This window comes from Poeciliopsis prolifica, unplaced genomic scaffold (assembly GCF_027474105.1).
Source record: "Poeciliopsis prolifica strain line A6 unplaced genomic scaffold, Auburn_PproV2 SCAFFOLD019, whole genome shotgun sequence".
Classification (NCBI taxonomy): domain Eukaryota; kingdom Metazoa; phylum Chordata; class Actinopteri; order Cyprinodontiformes; family Poeciliidae; genus Poeciliopsis; species Poeciliopsis prolifica.
In genome coordinates this window covers 5,361,092-5,380,111 of record NW_026562394.1, presented here as the reverse complement: position 1 = coordinate 5,380,111, position 19,020 = coordinate 5,361,092, and the positions used below count along the sequence as shown (strand labels likewise).

The following is a 19,020-nucleotide window of genomic DNA, read 5'->3' as shown; positions in this document are numbered from 1 at the left end:
AATTCTCTGGCAGAAGATTTAAGCAGGTTTCACTTGTCATATTTAGTCTTAAAAGAAAGGGAAACAAACAAAAGATTAGGCTTCATGAGCACCATGGATAATCATTCTGGTTCTCATATCAAATTAAGACGGTGTGACAACTGTATGACTGTGTGATGAGTTACAATTGTGAACCTAGATTAAGAAACAAAGCACTTTAAGTAGCAAGCATGTGCACACAGACCTTGAAATGTATATGTCTGGGAACAAGTCTTTTTTTTCCACTGAAAATAATACTTTTAAAAAATGACAGTAACAGTTGCTTTTTTTCATAACCTCTGCCTTAAAAATCAAGAAAGAACACATTCAAATCCAGTCAAAGGCATGCAGCTCCTACTTTGGACATCCAAGCCAGCAGGGGGCAACTGTTACTCATAAATATCTGGATGCTGGATAGGTTACCGTTTCACTATTTCAAAACCTTTTAGATTTGGTGGGAGCAGTCTGTCACTACTGAATACATCCAGGTGGTACTCACCTTGCGGACATTCGGTGCCCGCTTTGATAACTGCAAATTGAATGCAAGTTTCTATAATCTTATTAAAAGATTATTTGGTTATGTGACTCTCATGTGAAATATACACCAGCAGGAGGTCATATATAATTATTCTAGTTTGATCAGATGTTTTAGGCGTAAACTGGCCCAAAAAGGGATTACAAACACAATCAGTTAAAAAATATTGAAAAATTAAAAGTCTTCAGAAAATACTCTATTATTAAGTTAAAGTAAAATAGGAGATTTGAGCATATTTATTTCTAGAATTCCAAACAACACCATTAAACTAAGAAGAAAAATAAACTGGGACATGAGAGGGAGATTGCTGTCCAGTTTAAATCAACAAAGATTGAATTGCTGCATTAAAAAATTATACATATATATATATATATATATATATATATATATCTTTTCTTTTTTGAGGTCAACATTTACAATAAATATTTTGCAGAATTGACAATAATAGTGAATACCTACAGAACATTTTTTGCTTATGGTTTGACAGTTATGTTGCATCTCATAAAGCATATTTATTCCTGCACAAATTTGGATACATTTTGAATTTAAAACTCAGAGGTCAAATACCTCCCCTGAGGATTGCCCTTACACCTTCCCCGTACTTCTCTACCCCCTCTTATGCACTCTGATCCACTTCTCTTTCCTTTACATATGCACTGCCACCCAATTACCTCTGACAGAACCTTCCATGTAGCTTATTGTTAGCTTTGACACTGATTACAATGTTATATCCATATTTGTAGGTCGCCTTTAAAAGTGTCTACCAGATGCATAAACATGATTTAATTTGCAAGCCTACTACATGTATGTAGTGCTGATTAGATGCAAAAAAGGCAGAAAAAGATTTGTAGGGTACCTGAAGGACAACAACCAATACAGTTAGTGCCTGCTGAGGCAAAATGACAGACTTTAAAAATGTCAGGATGTCCCCTTGAGGAGACAGCTGAAAGAGGGGGGGAAAAAAGAGGGTGGAAAAAAAGAAACAAGAAAAAAAAATGTGGTTTTGTCATTTTTGTCACATGGGCTTGGCACGGTTTCACAAGGTTAACATGCCAGGAAATATAAATCAAAGAAAATTGGGGCTTCCTGTCACATCTGTATACATCAAGCAGAAAGTGTCTGAGTGGCTTCACCACCGCTCGACGGTAACCGTTCCGGAGGCAAATTGCCATCTAATCTAACTCTTAAGATTGGACACTTCAAATATCACAAGAGGCTATGGAGTTTTTTCCAAGTGATATGAAGGTAAAAGCAAGGGTGCAAAAGGATATTATTGTGCAATAATTATTCAAACATTCAACAGCAGGATGTTCTATAAATATTCACAGGGCATAGGAGGGGAGATGGAAATCAATTCAATAAGCCACCATGGCTGTTTATCTGCTTCTCAACTGTGGTGCTGACTAATTGAATCCAGAATAATATAAACAGGACGGAAATCAAAATTTAAAAAATGCCCTTCACAATATTATTGTAAGGAGAGATTGTATCCAACATATATGTGTCAGATGAAAAGGAATAAATTTGCATCCTGCAATGGCGGAAGCAATGCATAGCAAAAATGTGTGAACAGGGGAAGAAATATACAGCTCTGAAAAACAAAATTAAGAGACCACTGCCCTGAACCCCATTGAAAACTTCATGGTTATTCCACCAAATATTGGTGGACGTTCAAACTCTTCCTGAGTTACATTAGTATTGTTGTTTTCTTTTCATTACTTGAGGTCTGACACCACTGCATCTTTTTCATCATTTGACCATTTGTCATTTTTCTGCAAATAAATACTAAATTGTTGATTGGAATTTTGTTGTTAGTAGTTCATAGAAGAAAAATGTTCATTTTACTCAAACATAAACCTATAAAAAGAAACTGATAATGTTAAGTAGTTCTTTTAATTTTTTCCAGAGCTTTATAGTTTTATATGTTTCAGCCATAGCGTTGATTTTCCTGCAGTCATAACACTTAGTCTACCCACTCAACAACTACATACAATGAATATGCAACACATATTTTGATGTTTTAATTAAGTAACTGTCTGTATTTCAAAAAGTCTGTTCTGTGATTTGACATGAATTATTAAATACATTTTCTAATTTGAGAAGATGGATGTTGAACGTGGGTCCAGTGCATACTTCTAGATTAGGTAACAGCCACAAAATGGAAGACAAGAAAGACATGTATAAGATACAGAAGGACATCACCTTAATGTTGCACAACTTTCTGTCTTCACATGTTTAAATGCTGACCTGCTGTTAATATAATCCACCTTAAATTACCAAAGCTTGGCATATTTTAAATGTTGCCATGTTTTTGCTCTAATAAATGTCCAAAAACATTCATATTAACTCAGAGGACACAGTTTACTTGTTAAAATCCCCTCAGGGCACACACAGGGCTGTATTTGACAAGTCATTAACGATGATAGGAGCAGCATTTGCTTTCAGCTGTTTGCAGCAGTCATCCCACCCTCCCTCACCCCATGCAAGTTTACCTAACAAATCCAGCCTCAGCACTGCAGTTAATAAGTATTGATTATTCTGGCCGAAGCAGCATAATCAGTCTGAACCCAACAGTAAATCCCTCTCCGTAGTTTTCAACAGCTTTGACAAGTGAGCTGTCACACGCAGGGTCAGAGTTTTACTGTTAAATTAGAAGTTACACAGCAGCTGCTCTTAGACTGAGCCATGAGCTTCATCACGGCTGTTGGAATCTCTTAACCTCAAGAGAGGTTTAGATGTGTTAATCACATGCTCCCAATTTAGCAGCAGATGAAAATTTCAGAAAAGTATGAGAAATTGTTTTTTTTTTGTTATAAAAACTTAATTTTTATCTAAAGTCTGTTCTGAATTAGAAAAGACATCTTCAAACTAAAATTTGAAGCAAAAGCCCTTAGATCTTAAACAGCATCTCTAAAAATAATGACAACTTTGTAATAAACTCACTTTCCTGCAAATAAGCACAGCTTCTTACCCTGATGATTTATTTTTCTTTACAAATCTCAAATGCATGTACAATTTTTCTATGTCACTCTGATTAACCACTGCTCACTGAGCTGTTAATCATCAGGGCCATATGAAATTGTACTCTATTTTTTGCTTCACACGCACAGCATTAAGGAGTTAATGATTTATTGACTACTTAATATAATACAGTTTCAGAGGCGCTAACAGTTTCCAGTGCCAAGACTAAACAGTCTGCAGGTTACAACTTTAAAATCAACACGACTCAACATGTGGAGGAACTATTCTAACTCAAGTATTCAAGTATGAGTCTTTTTAAAAGGTTTTTGTGGGAATTGAGTATTCCCAACTTACATTACAAGGAAAACCTAAAATTGCTTTGTGATGCAGAGAATCCAAATTGAACAAATAGAGGTGTTGAATTTGACCAGAGCAAGCACCCTTTGAAAAGACAACACAAACAGACCCCAGATGGAAAGACTAAAGATTACAATGTCTGTTAGACTTCGAGTCATAAAAAATATTCTGTAAGGATGCTGGGAAAAATACCACAATTTTCATTTTAAGCGTTCCGAAGCAGGTGTTGGGTAGGACGGCGTCAAATGAAAGGAAACAACATAAACAGCCCTCCCTTGAGATCAGGACCCCATGTCTCAGTGATATTTAGCTGTATAAATAAGGAGAAAAAAAACTCCACTAACATTTAAATGGCTAAATTACCAAGACGAAAAGGAGGATTGTTCCACCCACTGCTTCCTTCCTTCCCCTCTTCTTCCTCTTAGCAGGGGGTTTTTGCACCCACTGCCTTTTCCCCTGTCTCAGCTTAATTGCAGAAGGGATGTAGAGTAGACTGGACAGACACTGAAAGATTAACAACCTAATCTGATGGACAGAATGTGTCTGCACGAAATCACAACAAATCCAATTCTTGCTCACTCACGGGTAGCATGGATTGAGATAAATATATAAATAAATAGACAATAAATATAAACTTGCTATGCTTTGGCTTAATCATGCTTTCAGCATTAAGTAAACATCTCAACATCCAAACCAAATACACCCAAGCAGATCTATATGTACCTAAACACTGTATGAAAACCTAGTTTTTGCATAAGAACATCTTTAGCATTATCTATCAAACTATGTAATATCTAGATTTATTGTGACTAACATACCTCAGTTGGGTTTGGTATAGTCTAAGCTGCAGAATATTTATGTATTTTAGAAAACATAGAACTAGCCTCATTATTCTAATGCCCTGTAGAGGGTTTTCAGTCTCAAGGCCTGCGGTAGAGATATAAAAATTATAAACTCAAACCTTGGGAACAGCTTCTATGCAGAAGAAATTAAAACACCCAAACTGTCTGTCTTTGCAAAGTTTTAAGTGTATTTTGTACATACCATTCAATTAATTTTCCCCATTCATCACAAAGTGTGGCCCTACTCAGCTCTGACAAATAGGTTTTTTTCACAGCTGCTTTCATAACTATTTAATTACAACTGTTACGCCGTATTTATCACACCTACACCAAGCTTCCTAAGAATCTGCAGAATTTTGCTTCATGTGGATTGAGCCCGACTGTGGAGGAGAAATAAGCCATCACTAATTGTGTGCGCTGCTCTGGTGCGATCCAAATTTTTTTGTGCTTTTAACTGATCACAGTGGGACTCTGAAGCTGACATTTGATTTTTTTTTTTTTTTTTGTGAACTATGCTGAGCTTAATATAATACTCTAAACCCAATGAACTACAACTTGGACTTGTTCCTCCTCTGCATTCTCCTCATCGATACATAATATGCCAGGACTCTGACGGCATGACAAATACACTTTGCATTTGACCTGCAGCCTAAAAAACGTGCCTCATTTTTGTTTTTCCAGCAATATTTCTGTGCAGATATTTAGGCAGATCATTTATCTGTCACTCAGCAGCATAGAATATTTTTTTTCCACTGCCCTTTTCTTGAGAGGTTTCTGTTTGAAGCAAAGGTTAATGTTCTAGAACCACAATTCCCATATTTTTCCCCACAGTTTGAGAATAACATTCGAAGCTCACAAGCAGAGAAGTTTGCACTTGAGGCTTAAGCTGTACTGAAGTTCACTTTTTATAGTTTCAGTTATTTGTTTAATGGAAATGTTGACAGTTCAGTGAGAGTTGAATTAAAAATCTTGAGTCAATGTAAAAGAGTCAAAAAGTGAGCCGTCTCAGCTTTTATCTAGGGATTTTAGGGAATTTTTAGCACCAAAACGCACACAGTTCATAACAGCAACTGTGCCTCCAAATTGACAGATTCAGCAGAAGATATCATCACAGCCATGGCTGCATTTAACATGTTGCATTGCCAAGCTAAATTGATTTTCAGATCAATAAACCCTAGATAAAAAAAATTTAATCTTTCTATTACAGATACATTAGTGGAAGACAGAAGGGATGAGGGCAGAGAGGAAAAATCTAGTTTTTTGCTTAATGGATTTTGTAAAAGCCCATTTGCCCTGAAATTTTGATGGCTTCTTGTTGTTTATAATTTTCAACAAGAACGTGAAACACAGAACTGTTCCAAACTATAAGTATTACATTTTGAACTCAAATGAAACACAAAAAAAAGCAACAAAAAAATTAAATGGAAGAAAGATCACTCATAAATATTATGACTGATCTGGTGATAAATATTATGGAAAATTTGGCCATTTAATCATCTTATTTGCATCACATACAAGGGAAACAAGACATTCTGAGCCTCGCACATTGTCATTGTTGATGGAAGGCAGGAGCATTGATTCTGTTTCTGCTGGTTCATCGCAAGCAGGCTGAAGTAGCACTTTCACTTAAATAGTAATCACAGAGATGGAGAAGTGTGGGGTGCCATATATCACTGGAGGACATGCATTAAGTCCAGAGAGATGGAGCCATGCATGCCAACAGAGAAATGAAAGTGGAGTGGAGCAGGAGGCTATGCGAGTCAGCAGCATGCCTGATAAGGGGGCATTCTTGGGGGCACGCAGAAGAAATGACCATGGTTCTGCCTTGTGATAGATGATTGGATGGATCACAGAAAGGCCATGGCTATGAGCAAAAGATTTAGAGTGCTTATTTGTAATTAGTTGAAGATTTGCAGGATCGCTGGTAGGATCTATCCTAAAGTCAAGGCCAAACAGGCCCTTAAAATAGCCTTAAAGAAATTATTCATCTTTAAGGTTTTCTGTACAACAAAACTACCCTGTTAATTTACACTTCTCCAATACAATACTTTGTTTCCTTCGAATAAATAAAAAGAAAGATATTTGAACTTTTACTTTTTAATAAGATTTTGAAAATCTTTATTAGACTAAAAAGTGCTGGATGTCCAGGGTTTCTGTGTGTAGCTTTGCATCTTTTCTACATAGAGTCATTGATAGTGCTATTAAGGTAATTGACTGTGTGTGTTATCCTTGATTTTTTTTTCCTCTCACAGAAAATATCGCTGGCACAGTGTTTTAGTTTATTTTCTCTCTAATAGAACTCACTCTGCGCCCATTCATTCAATGTTTATCTTTGTTTCTTTTCTGGATGTTGTTATTAAGAAAGCCACTGCTGAAATTAACAGAACTATTTTGTGCCATTTAGTTTGGGTAATTCTATTAGTACCACTGACACCAAAACATTTGGATTTAGCTCTTTCCAAGATGGAGCTATTGCTGACATTAACACTGATAACTTTCCTTGTTGTTCTCTCAAAGCAGGTACTCCAGGTGCTTCACTTCAGCTCTGTCTCTTTTCTTAATGCAGTGGGTGAAAGAGGTACTAAATTTGTGTGCTCTTGTTGTTCTGTTTTTCTTATAGAAAGTATCTTTGATTTTGTGCTTCTGTGTTTACATCCAAAATTATTGAAACTGAATTTGGACCAAATCTAATGCTGTACATGGGAATATCAGTGGGACCTCTTTTCATTAAGTGACTTTTAGGTTTGTGCTATATAAACAAATAGAACTGAAAAGATGAAAGATATGCGGTTCATACCTTTCTCTTCTTGAAGGCCTGCCGTGCAAGATAGCCTCTACAGGAAGCTTGGAACAGAGTTAGATTACGCTTGGTCTGCTCATCCCGCTGTTCCTCCAGCTTAGGCAAAATCCCAGCTCTGAAAAACAACTGGGGAAAGAAACAATGTCACACAAACGCATATTAGCAAAACGGGAACATTTTTGAGAGATCGCTCAGTGCTTACATTAGCCAAGAGAAAATTAGAGTGAGCGGCCTGCTTAAAGCAAAGCAGCAAAGTTACAACAAAGGTGAGTTGAAAAACTAAATAAACGCACTGAAGCAAAGAAATCAATAACAAGAGGTGTAATCCACAGACATAAGAGCTTTATTCGAATGATAAAGAAGAGATTAAGTTATTATCTTGGACAATCAGCATGGTCTGTTTTTAATCTAGGCCAAAGGTGGAACACAGTTTAACAGGCTCTGGGTTCCTCTATACTTCAAAGGAGCAATGCATCAAACATGATGGCAAGAAAGTGTTTACATTAATATTATTTTGTATTAATGTAAACATTAATATATATTATATTATTTTATATAATCTACACATGTAAAAATGCTTCAAAGGTAACAAATCAGAATGTGGTTTGGGAAATGTAAAAACTGGAGGAGCAATGTATTTGGTTAAAACAGAGAACACTATGCTTTAATTTGGTTCAGTTGTTGGACAGAAATTTACCGTTCATCATTAGATGCATGCAGTACTTTGTAAAATGCGGGAGGCTAAGCTGTTCTTCTACACAGAGCTATCTCTGAAGGCAGATTTTATCCAGCACAGAGCTTTGAATCCGCTGCTGGAAGCCTGTTTGGGACTGGCGTAATTGGCATGCAAGTGAGACAGGTTGCTATGACGCCAATAACATGCTTTGTGAATGGCCAACTGAGCCTTTTTGAATCGTGGTGCCCAATGTAAGGCTGCCTCCAAACCCTTCCTCTCTTATGTGCTTATAAAGAGCAGTGGCATTTGTGTTTTATTTATATTGTTGTTTCTTTTGTATTTCAATCTTAGCTGAGAGCTACTTTCTATCTGATAGCATAGAAACCGAGGTCCAATCCTATGTTTACGGTATGTGCATGTGCAAGGGTCCTGGTGCAAAAACAGTAGCAAGAATTTGCTCTAATGACCAGAAACAAAAGAGAGAATTACTGTCTAGCTGTCAGCGAGTGAAGAAGAGTCTCTTGCGTAGCTAGTGGCAAAAAAAAAGGTGAGATGAAGGGACAGGGCTTGGCAGCATTCCATAAAAAGAACAGCAAACACCCCTCAAAGAGGGACAGGTGTAATAAAAGGCACACTTCCCAGGAAAGCAAGTGTCATTCACAAAAAAAAAAAGGTTGTGCTGCAGCTTTGTTGTTAAAGTTTAAAGAGGAAAGGAACTGGCAGTGATTCAAAGCAAAAGGTTTGTGCAAGAACATTAAAATGGCTTGCTTTCTTACTCACCCTACTCAGACCCATGTGATAGCAGCTCTTCTCCAAATCCAGAGACTCCAAAAGCTCCTCCACAGCCTGGGTAAAGATGTAAAACATCAATCTCGCCATGTGTGGATGCAGAAAGATTAATTACAGAAAATACAAAAAGGCAGTGATATACCCACAAGCCCTTAAATTAGAAGTAAAAGACGGTTTTTATTCTTCTGTCACAAATGGATTTAGTTCAGAAATAAGCATGAGAAGAAAAAAAAACATTTGGCTGTAAATAACTCCAAAAACCAATAATAACCTGTCGCTCTGAGTCCACCTGATCCTGGCTTACTCAACATGACCCCCGGTATTTCTTGGCCCCACAGCGACTTTGAGCGCACACATCCAGCACAGAAGCACACCATGAGCCTAGACTCTGAGATTCCCTCTGCCCTGTCCATCTACTAGCTGATGTGCACTGAAGTTGTATTGTTGTCTCAGCTCTTTCACTCTGTACTCGAGCCTCCGGTCTCAAAGACTACATCTAGATTACACTAGCAGAGGTCCGCCGTGAGTACTGAGGGGCTTTTGTTCACTGGTGTTTCTACAGAAACTCGCCCCTCACACAAAAACAGAGAACAACAGTAATACTCTACCCTAACCTTGGTGCTTCATCCTCTCTCTCTCAATTTGTTTTAGAAGACAACTTTGTTGATTTCACTTAAAACGTTCTCCTGTTTTTACTTTTTTTTGTCACAACCGTTTGAGATCATTGATCAAATTTAAGATCAGACAAAAATAACCTAAATATATGATAATATAATATTTATATATTAAAATATATACATATTTATAAATATAAATACATATAAATATTTTACTAAAGAAAATGTAACTCTCCAAGCTAACCTTGCCTTGTTAAATTATGCATTAATTATGGTTAACCACATGTTTTGTTCAGCTTCACATGGTATCCTCAGGGCTAATTACCACCTGGTTCGTAGAATTACAAAATCCCTTAAACACCATTGGTTGAATAACATGAAGTACCCAAATAGAGATTTGTTTTGTAGAAATCAGCCTGGAAAGGGTTAGAAAGCCATCTCTAAGAGCTTAAGACTTTGATGAATGCTTGTTGGAGACATTATCCAAAGTGGAAAACATAGATCAGTACTGAAATTTCACATCAGTAGCTCATGCAGCAAAATTATCCCAAAGGCAAGTCGACTATTTATTCACAAATGAATTTATAACATGTACAGCACTTCAAATCGCACCTGCTTTAACTAGTAAACAATCGCCATAATGACATTTTGAAAAATACACTGTGGACTGACAAGAAAAAAGTGACAGTTTGAGGAAGGTTTTGATCCTGATAGATTTTGCTAAAACATATATTTTGCCAAAATATCAGTACACTACAGACCAGCATGGGTGTGGTAGTGTGATGACTTGAAGCTTTTTGGACCTAAACAACATGATTTTTTTGATGGACTCTTAAATTTTGCTCTTTACTAGAATTTCCTGGAGGAAATTAGTTCATAACCCTAAGCACAAGTGTGCTTATGCAGTGGAACAGAAGCACGCCACAAAGAGCATTAGCTCAAAGAAATAAAATTAAATGATTGAAGTCTGGACTTAATCTAATGAGATGGTGAGGTGGGACAAAAATAAATAAATAAATAAATAAATACACAGGCCATTTATGATTGAAACAAATCAATTCTGCAAAGAAAAGTAGACCAAAATTCCACTAGAACACTGGCATCTCAAATAAGTCATAGTTGATTTGGATACCTTTCTTCCCTTAATAGATTAAACTACTTGAAATCAGCTCTTTTTAAACTCTTGGGTTATATTTGTACGATTATAAAATTAATATCAAGACTTAAAATGTTCAAGTGTAAAAAAACAACAAAAGAGGAAAAAGTCTCTTAGGGAGGAAATACTTGTTTCTCTGGCAGGTCTATGCTGCAAAAGATGGAAAACACTCATCAATAACTGCTAATTACATTTTACACAGTAATCTACAATAAAAAAAAATCCTGGATAATAAAAGCTGGAGTAGGTGAGCAGAGACACAGACACCTCTCCAGACAGCCTAAGCATCACAGTTGCAACTGGTCAAATTTTTCTAGCTTTGACTGCAGTAAAAAACACTCCCCGAGCAGCAATTCTAATCTCCCCTATTTCACAAGCGAGACGCCGAGGAGGTTAAGCTGATTGGGTCCTTGCTATGGCTCTGATGAACGCCCATTTCTCCGTCCCTCGGCTGCTGACAAATCAGAGGGCAGATGTAATGAAGTCGTCTCCTCACAACATCAATCTTCTCCGGGCTTGGCCACCAGTGGAGCTGCACATTTCACCCCACACACTCCCACACCCACCGCCTTTCTTTTGCTGAGTGACTTACTCTCTTCTCATCCTTCACGATGTAATTCCTCCCATGTTTCTTGGTGAGGTGCGGGGCCAGAACATCAAACCGCCTTCGGAACTCAGAAAACACCATGTGATCAGGGTAACCTGCGAAAAGTCGTGTCGGAGAACTTTACACTCCGCAAATATTTGTTGAGAGCTGTGATCATTCAGAGATGACCTTCTGACAAGAAAAAAATTAATTCAGCTACTTTTTTTTTCCAGTGCTCATATACAATACCTCTCACTATGTATAAGATTTAAGCAGCTTCTTCACCTTGCCTGTAGATCCTTAGGGCATCAAGCAGCTTGGATCCACGTATTTGAGCACGAAGCAAGGCTACATCCAGCTGCATTAAGCCAGGATCTCCACTCTCCCCCTGAGCCTCAGATTCCCCGCCTTTGAACAGAGATCCACTAAGAGCCTTTAGAGCATCTGCCTTGGGCAATATGCAATGAACAAAGTGAATCCTAGACCTCCGCAATGTGTCAAGAAGGGCATCCTGTAAAAGAAAGGGCAAGATTAGGATTTTTTGTGCAAAGATTCGGAAACATCCATTAGTGTAATGTGTCTTGAAAAACCATTTACATCATCAGTGGATTTGCTCAGATTTGTCATGTAACAAACACAAACAATACTGTATTTTATTCAAAAATATTTTCTAAACTTCCTGTAGCAGCAGTGTGAACATCAGTATCATGAATGTTCTCCAAGGGCTGGTTGTGTCAGAAAGTATTAATGAAATCCAATAAGAAACTGTAGAAATATTGTAAGTTTTTCCCAGGAATGTAAGTTAATAAATGTTTCTTAAAATTAAATAATATTGAAGATATTTTGGTTCTATTTGTTTTTATTTTTTGCAATAAAGTCACAGATTTTTGTGAAACTAATTCAGAAATATTTGCAATACTTAACATCAAGTAAGTTTGAGGCAGTGATGTAGTAGAAGTAAGAAATACTGACACCTGTAGGTGGGAGTAGGCATAATTTAAGTCCAATGTTTTTGACCATTTTTTACAAGAAATTTGCAATAAACTCACAAATAAGCAAAATGTCTGTTTGTTCTGTTGATTTCAAGTGAATTTGAAATTGCAAAAACCGAAGGAACTAACTGATGTAATCTGGTAATATACAAATAAAAACTGATTTAATTGATAAAATAATATCTAAAACACAACTGTTATCTTGAAGGTTTTTTTTATGCATCCCTCTGTAGTCTGGAGGGCCACATAAGAAGCTTTGGCGGGCCAGATTTGGATCGTGGGCCTTGAGTTTGACATGTGTTTTATAAATATAGTTTGCAGAACCATATTAAAATACAATTATACATATAATTGACAAGTTCTTTAAAATATGCTGCTAACAGTTCTGCACGTCGAAAGACTCAAGATTTTGCTAGATAGTCCAAGCTTAGTCAAGCTAGATGGATGTACCAATGGGGATACATTTTAAAATCTAGCCCCACGTTGGTTTCAGTCTGGATTTGGACTAGGCCATTCAAACACATGACTGTGCTTTGATCAACTGTTCCACTGTAACTCTGGCTGTATGTTTCGGATCATCGCGCTGCAGGGAGGTGAACCTCCTCCTCAGTCAAGTTTTTTGCAGCTTTTAACAGATTTTCTTCCAGAACTGCTGTGTATTTCGCTCCTTTCAGCTTCCCATCAATTGTGACCGACTTCCCTGTCTTTCCTTAATGAAAAGCATCTCCACCCCCGTATTTCACCATAGACAAGATGTGTTCAGAGTTATCTGCAGTCTAATAACACAGTCAAACGTATATTCAAGTTGTTGGTTAGAATGTAACAAAATAAATCACAAATGGAAGAAGAAACATGTATTAATTCCATGTTTTTATAAAGGAAGAACTGATTAAATTTAAATGAATCACTCAAAACATAAAATTTTAACTATTTTCCCGATAGTTAAAATTTTCATTTCATCCGACTCGAGGTGCATCAGTGTACACTCTACACTTCACTCTAAACCTAATATGAATTCCAATGTTCACTTCTACAGCTCATTTTTCATCTGCAGAGAAACATGTATATTTCTTAGATAAAGTCTAAAAATATAGATCCAATAGAGATTCACTTCTGAGGTTAGATGGGTTGGAATCTAACGCAGCTGCAGAGCCCAAGTCTATAAAAACAGCCAATATATCATTTTCCCTGGCTGCAGCTCAACTCTTGGCCTTCATCTCAACACTTTTCTTTTAAGCTGCATTGTGCAATTTATGAACGCTCTAAGGCCCAAAGTGGACTCCAAAATAAATCCTAAACAAGGTTACAAATATGAAGCACTTCATCCCTTCATACACTTTAAGCTCCCAGCTCAGTTCTAGAACCAAGTTAACACTCAAGAAACATTTTTCTTTGGGAGGTGGGGGGTTATTTGTTCTCTCACCACTTGGAGTTTTATTTGGATGCACAAGGACTTCTTCTTGATTGCAGCGAGTCCTGTACTGAAGGTCTTCCTCATACTAGTAGTCCTGCGCAGGGACATGTTGGAAATACCCTCGAGACCGGCGATGGAACCGGACAGCACCGCGGCGCCACCCGCCCGGCTTGTGAACAACGAGCTGAGAATCTTCCTGTGCGAGTAACATTTGAAAAGTCACCCACTTTAATCATGTTATGTTTACATTTATAATCACCAAAGGCGGATTTTGCCTGCCAAAGTAAAGCTTACTTTTGGGACTCCTGCAGCAGGTTCATTGCATTGGTAGATGCAGGGTTCTGTTTGGCGTAGGTCAACCACCCACTGGCGTCATACTCCACCCAGTCGGTCCCATGACTGTGGCCCAGCAGGAAATGATTTTCCTTCTCACTCCTCAAAAGGAAAGTGTGCCCTGATGCAAGCATAGACGTCAGCGTTTGTACTCCCAAATCACCGTTTGTACAAAAGCATAATGAGGGGACAGGAAAATATTGAAATGTTTAAAAATGTAGGAAGGTATTTTTACTGCCTGCACGAAAGTTTATCATAACAAGCAGATTCATCACTTCTCGATTACTCTGCTATGTGCCATCTGTCGCCAACCTACACAGACATTACTAATACATGCATAATCACAGACAGTCTGCTCCCATTTTATGTGATTCAAGGGGCAATTTTACAAGCCGTGTGATGGACCCAGCCTAGTCCTGGACGGTGGCCGACAACACAACATACTGTTCCATGCAATAATTATTGTGTGAATATTAAATTATTTTAAAAATCAATAAATCGGGCAATAGCTGATGGCATCAGGATTCTAGCTTTGCAAACAAATTTCATGTCTTTACCTTGCTGTGCTGTTGTTTATGTGGATGCAATAAATGTCCCTGGTTTGGATCACTTAGACTACAAAATAATGATGAATGGAAACCATAAACTCTCTGGCACCAAAATCTTTTACGTTGCCAACATTATATTACAAACATTGCTGTTGCACAGGCTATAACTGATATAGTTGTCTGTGGATCACATTGACCTATTCATGTTGAATTAAGGTGAACTCTTCAGTGAATTTGCACCCACTCCTCCAATTTTTGAATATACTCCCAATCCAGTACATGAATCAAATGAGTGGCTCCTCATCAGGCCTCTGCAGAACTCAGTGATATGCTGAGGTGGTAATTCAGCCATTTAATCCAGATTTTGTTGACATAGGGATGCATCTAAAAATTGCAGGACAGTAACTGTCAAGGGCTGAAGGTGGAAAGCTGATGTAAACAGTTTTGTTGTAGCTACAGTAAAAGTTTGCTAATCTAGACTCTTTCTGCTCCTGTTAAGTTAAACATGATGTGGCTAATAATTCATATACTCTGGTCACTTTGATATATCAATGATGAGACATTTGGAACATTAAATACTTTCAACTTTACAGCTATCACTAAGGTGTAAATGCAAGGCAGCCATTTTGGATTTCTTTGCTCATTTCTGCAACTAAAATGTTAGAAATTCTAACTGCTGAGTAAAAACAGAAGGCATAATTGAATCACATTTTTCAAAGAAATGTTTGAACAAATTTGGACACTCTAAATTAAAAAATGTCAAACCCTGTCCCATTTCAAATTTTCTATGGACTACTGTGTGAGAAAAAATACAACCCCAGATTAGTTCTACATAAAAACAAGTAAAATTTTGCTGTAAAAAATAAGCACAAAAAACTTTCTAGGGACATTGCAACTACACTACGAAGATGTTTATTCATGTCCATTAGTATTATGCCTCAAGTTTTTTAGTTTTTCCTCTGGAAAACTAAATTTAATTTTCATTCAGTACATCCCGAACCAAACACAAAACAATGTCAAAATGCTATTGGTGCTAACAAATATCATTTAAGACACCAGCATTTGCACACAATTTTTTAGATTAACACAATTGTTAAAAACTCAGTAATTGTAAGACAAATATGACATTAATAATAATAATAGCCTGGGCACTAAACCAAAACTCTCCTGACCTTTACTACTGTGATACTCTGCATTTATAAACATGTTTTATTTCTGCAAATGTCTATCTACAAATGTCTTCAGTTTTACATCACCAGATCTGTTTATTACTACTCACTTTATGTTAAATGCTTTGCCACAACATTTCATGAGAGAAAAAACTTCCTTTGTGAATTTCAAATTGTTTAGTAGCCTTACATCTGGCTCACTTAATTTTAAGGAGTTTTACAGCCAAATATATTTTCAACACAGAATTTTTCTCCTTGCTTGTCAACTCTTATTCTACCTATAATTTTTAAAACCTGAATAAAAAAAAAAACAAAACAGTGCCCATTTAAATGTCATGTTTGGCAATGCTAAGGCTCCTCTGACATGGGGTCAAATTGACCCCTCAGGCAACTCCGCTGTTAACCCGACCTAAATAAACATTCTGAAAGTAAGGCCTTCAACTGATGTTTTAGAAGACTATGACTGAAACTGCACAATAATTTTTCATTTACTTTTTTCTGACCTTGACACAGCTCTGTAGGCTACATTGCAAAAATCTACTTAATTTTTTTTTTTTTTTTTGCTTTACTTGCTACAAAAAGGGAATACCACCCTTCACCTGATGTAAAAAAAAAAAAAAACAACAAAAAGAATGTGGCACAAGTAAAAATAAGGTGAGGAATACATTTGTTAAAACACAAATTTTCTTTGTATCTCTCTTTAAGAATCTTATTGCTTCTTGTGGATGTAAGAGTGACCTTATTATGCAAATTATCAGTGCAAGATTGTGTTTTGTCCTCACCTTTACTTTCGCCCTCAGCCGGTCCGTAGTAGCTGAAAAGACGTCCCAAAAGTGTTTCTGTTGATCCTCTTGGCTGCAAAGCCTCTTCCTCCATCAGCCACAAAAGCCCCCGTGCCTCATCTGTTCGAACCGTTCGCACCTATTGCAAAGTAAAATGTTTACACATACACTTTTAAATATTCTGCTGTCATCGAACAATGTATTTTTATTCTTACTCTCTCTGTTTTGATAGGGGTTTTTTGACCCCCTTCAATTCTACACCCCTACAAAAAAAAAAAATCCTATTTCATTACATGAGTAAAGACAACCTTGCCACAAGGACACTCAGCTTCTTTCAGCTGTTTAATGGGAATGCAAGGATGAATCAAGCATATCTTTAAGCCTTTATTATTCATCTCCCTCATGGGTACAAAAAGAAAATACATATAATTTTCTCAGAACTGGTTGCTGACCTCTGCAGTCAAGTTCTTAAGCGTAAGCAAAAGTACTCTGCAGTGTTTCTTCCCAGCCTGAGCTGGTGGTGAGAGACCAGATAATATTATCAGCACTGAAAATTGAAATTTCTTGGAAAAAAAACATTCACAGTATGTGTCCTTCAGCTGCTGCTGCAATAATGGCATCATCCATTCGGCGTTTTTTATATTAAAAATGTAAATGTAGCTCATAAAGACAAAGTAATCGAGGATTAAAATGGATACAATTAGCAATACATCTACTACTAGCAGAGAGAAGGGGTGGGGGGAAGACATGCAATGGCACTACTTTGCATAGAATATGGATATTATCTTCATGTGTGATGCTATGAAAGATCAAACAGCTTTATTCAACAGTGTGTGTAGATGACAGCAGATTTTACCATACAGATATTGCCTTGCAGAGTCATTCATAACTGGTGAACTTTCAAATGTTGTCATGTTATAAACACAAACTTTAATTTGTGGCATAGGCCACACAAAACAGAAGATAATTAATCGTGAAGCGAAAGAATAAATGATACAAAACTATAATATCTTATTACACACATCTCAATTCATTGTCTCTGAGAATATAAATGATATATTATAATGCATATTATAATAATATAATAATATAACAAATATAAAGAAATGTTCCTTCCACTTCATAATCATGGGATACTTTCTGTAGATCTATTTCAATAAATCCCAATAAAACACAATGTTTGTGCTCATAATATTAGTAAATGAGAAAAGTTCAAGCAAGATGATCAATTTACACAATTGTGTGTTTAGAACAGAAGGTTTAATCGTGAATTTTTATCAGTGTTTTTAACTTTTGGAATATACATTTAGCCAAAATTATTGATAAAAAAACCATGTTTTAAAGGACAGGAGAACTCTACATAGGATAGTTAGGTTGGTTGACATGGTTAAATCCTGAAACATCCTGGAAAACCTAGACGCAAACCAACAGAACCAAGAACAGCTTTAATATCCGTTGGGACGCTACAAGAAATACACCCTTATCAGCGGTGCACACCACACTGCCTGCAAATACATAGACAGTGCAACAGTTTGAAGGAGACGTATGACAAGCCATGAAACTGGCAATGAGTTGAACATTAAGGCTGTGATAACGGACATTTGAGCAATGACAGGAGAAAATATATCTTTGGGTAGAAGAAAAAACCCTTTGATCAAAATGCTTTTCATTCAAAGCAACAGATCTTTAGAGCAGACTTTAAAAATGTATTTAAAGTTACCATTTCATTTTTTTCTTCCTCTTTTTTGTGTGATATACTGCTTCTGATGACGTTCAAACCAGAACAGGGACCCATCTTAAAAAGCAAAGCACTCCAACAAAAAATACTGGAGTTATAGTTCTTTAAACTCTGCCATTTCTGTTTCCATGGTGCAGATCAGAAGCTGCAAAGGCCAAACATTGATTTTTCTTCTTGAAGTCAATTCTCTAACCTTTCTTTTTCTTGCTCCCATAGCCTTTTTCTAACCTCTCCTACACCAATACTGTATACAATTGAGAGATTATTCAAAATATAAATATTTACTTTTGAATCACAAAGGGGATCTGGTGAATATCAAAAGAAAAACATGTTTACAAAAAGATTTTGAAGGAAACTGTTACACTGCTATCAAAACTACGCATGAAAAGAAAATCTGAAAAAACAGAAGGTGCTATGGAAATTCCCGTGGCAGTGGACTCCAAAGATAAAAAATTTAACCACTTAACTTACAAGCGCATGGCTTGAGGCTTGGTCTATCACTGCCACTGAGAGAGAAGCGGTGGGCTCAGTGTCTTCTATGGCAAGTTCAATGTTTTCCTGGAGGAAAAAAGATAAGTAGACAGAGACTCAGAACCATATCTAAATGTGAAAAAGGACATTCTCTAATGACAAATTGTGTTTTCTTTTTTCTAAGAAACCTATTAGACATTTTATAATGTTTTTCTTTTTCTTTTAATTTGACTAGT

At 36.7% G+C, this 19,020-nt stretch overlaps 1 protein-coding gene across 8 annotated transcripts in view; it reads right to left on the bottom strand.

Moving 5' to 3' along the window:
- LOC129368484 (unconventional myosin-XVIIIa-like) overlaps positions 1–19,020 on the bottom strand; it is an 82,978-nt gene that overhangs the window by 33,533 nt on the left and 30,425 nt on the right. For all 8 annotated transcript variants that reach the window (XM_055043473.1, XM_055043477.1, XM_055043479.1 and 5 more), the window contains 8 exons: positions 18,785–18,871; positions 16,576–16,714; positions 14,038–14,197; positions 13,753–13,939; positions 11,623–11,848; positions 11,344–11,453; positions 8,970–9,035; positions 7,511–7,639 (listed from right to left, as the gene is read on the bottom strand). In XM_055043473.1, coding sequence (XP_054899448.1) covers positions 7,511–7,639; positions 8,970–9,035; positions 11,344–11,453; positions 11,623–11,848; positions 13,753–13,939; positions 14,038–14,197; positions 16,576–16,714; positions 18,785–18,871 — 1,104 coding nt within the window. The remainder of the gene's footprint in view (positions 1–7,510; positions 7,640–8,969; positions 9,036–11,343; positions 11,454–11,622; positions 11,849–13,752; positions 13,940–14,037; positions 14,198–16,575; positions 16,715–18,784; positions 18,872–19,020) is intronic.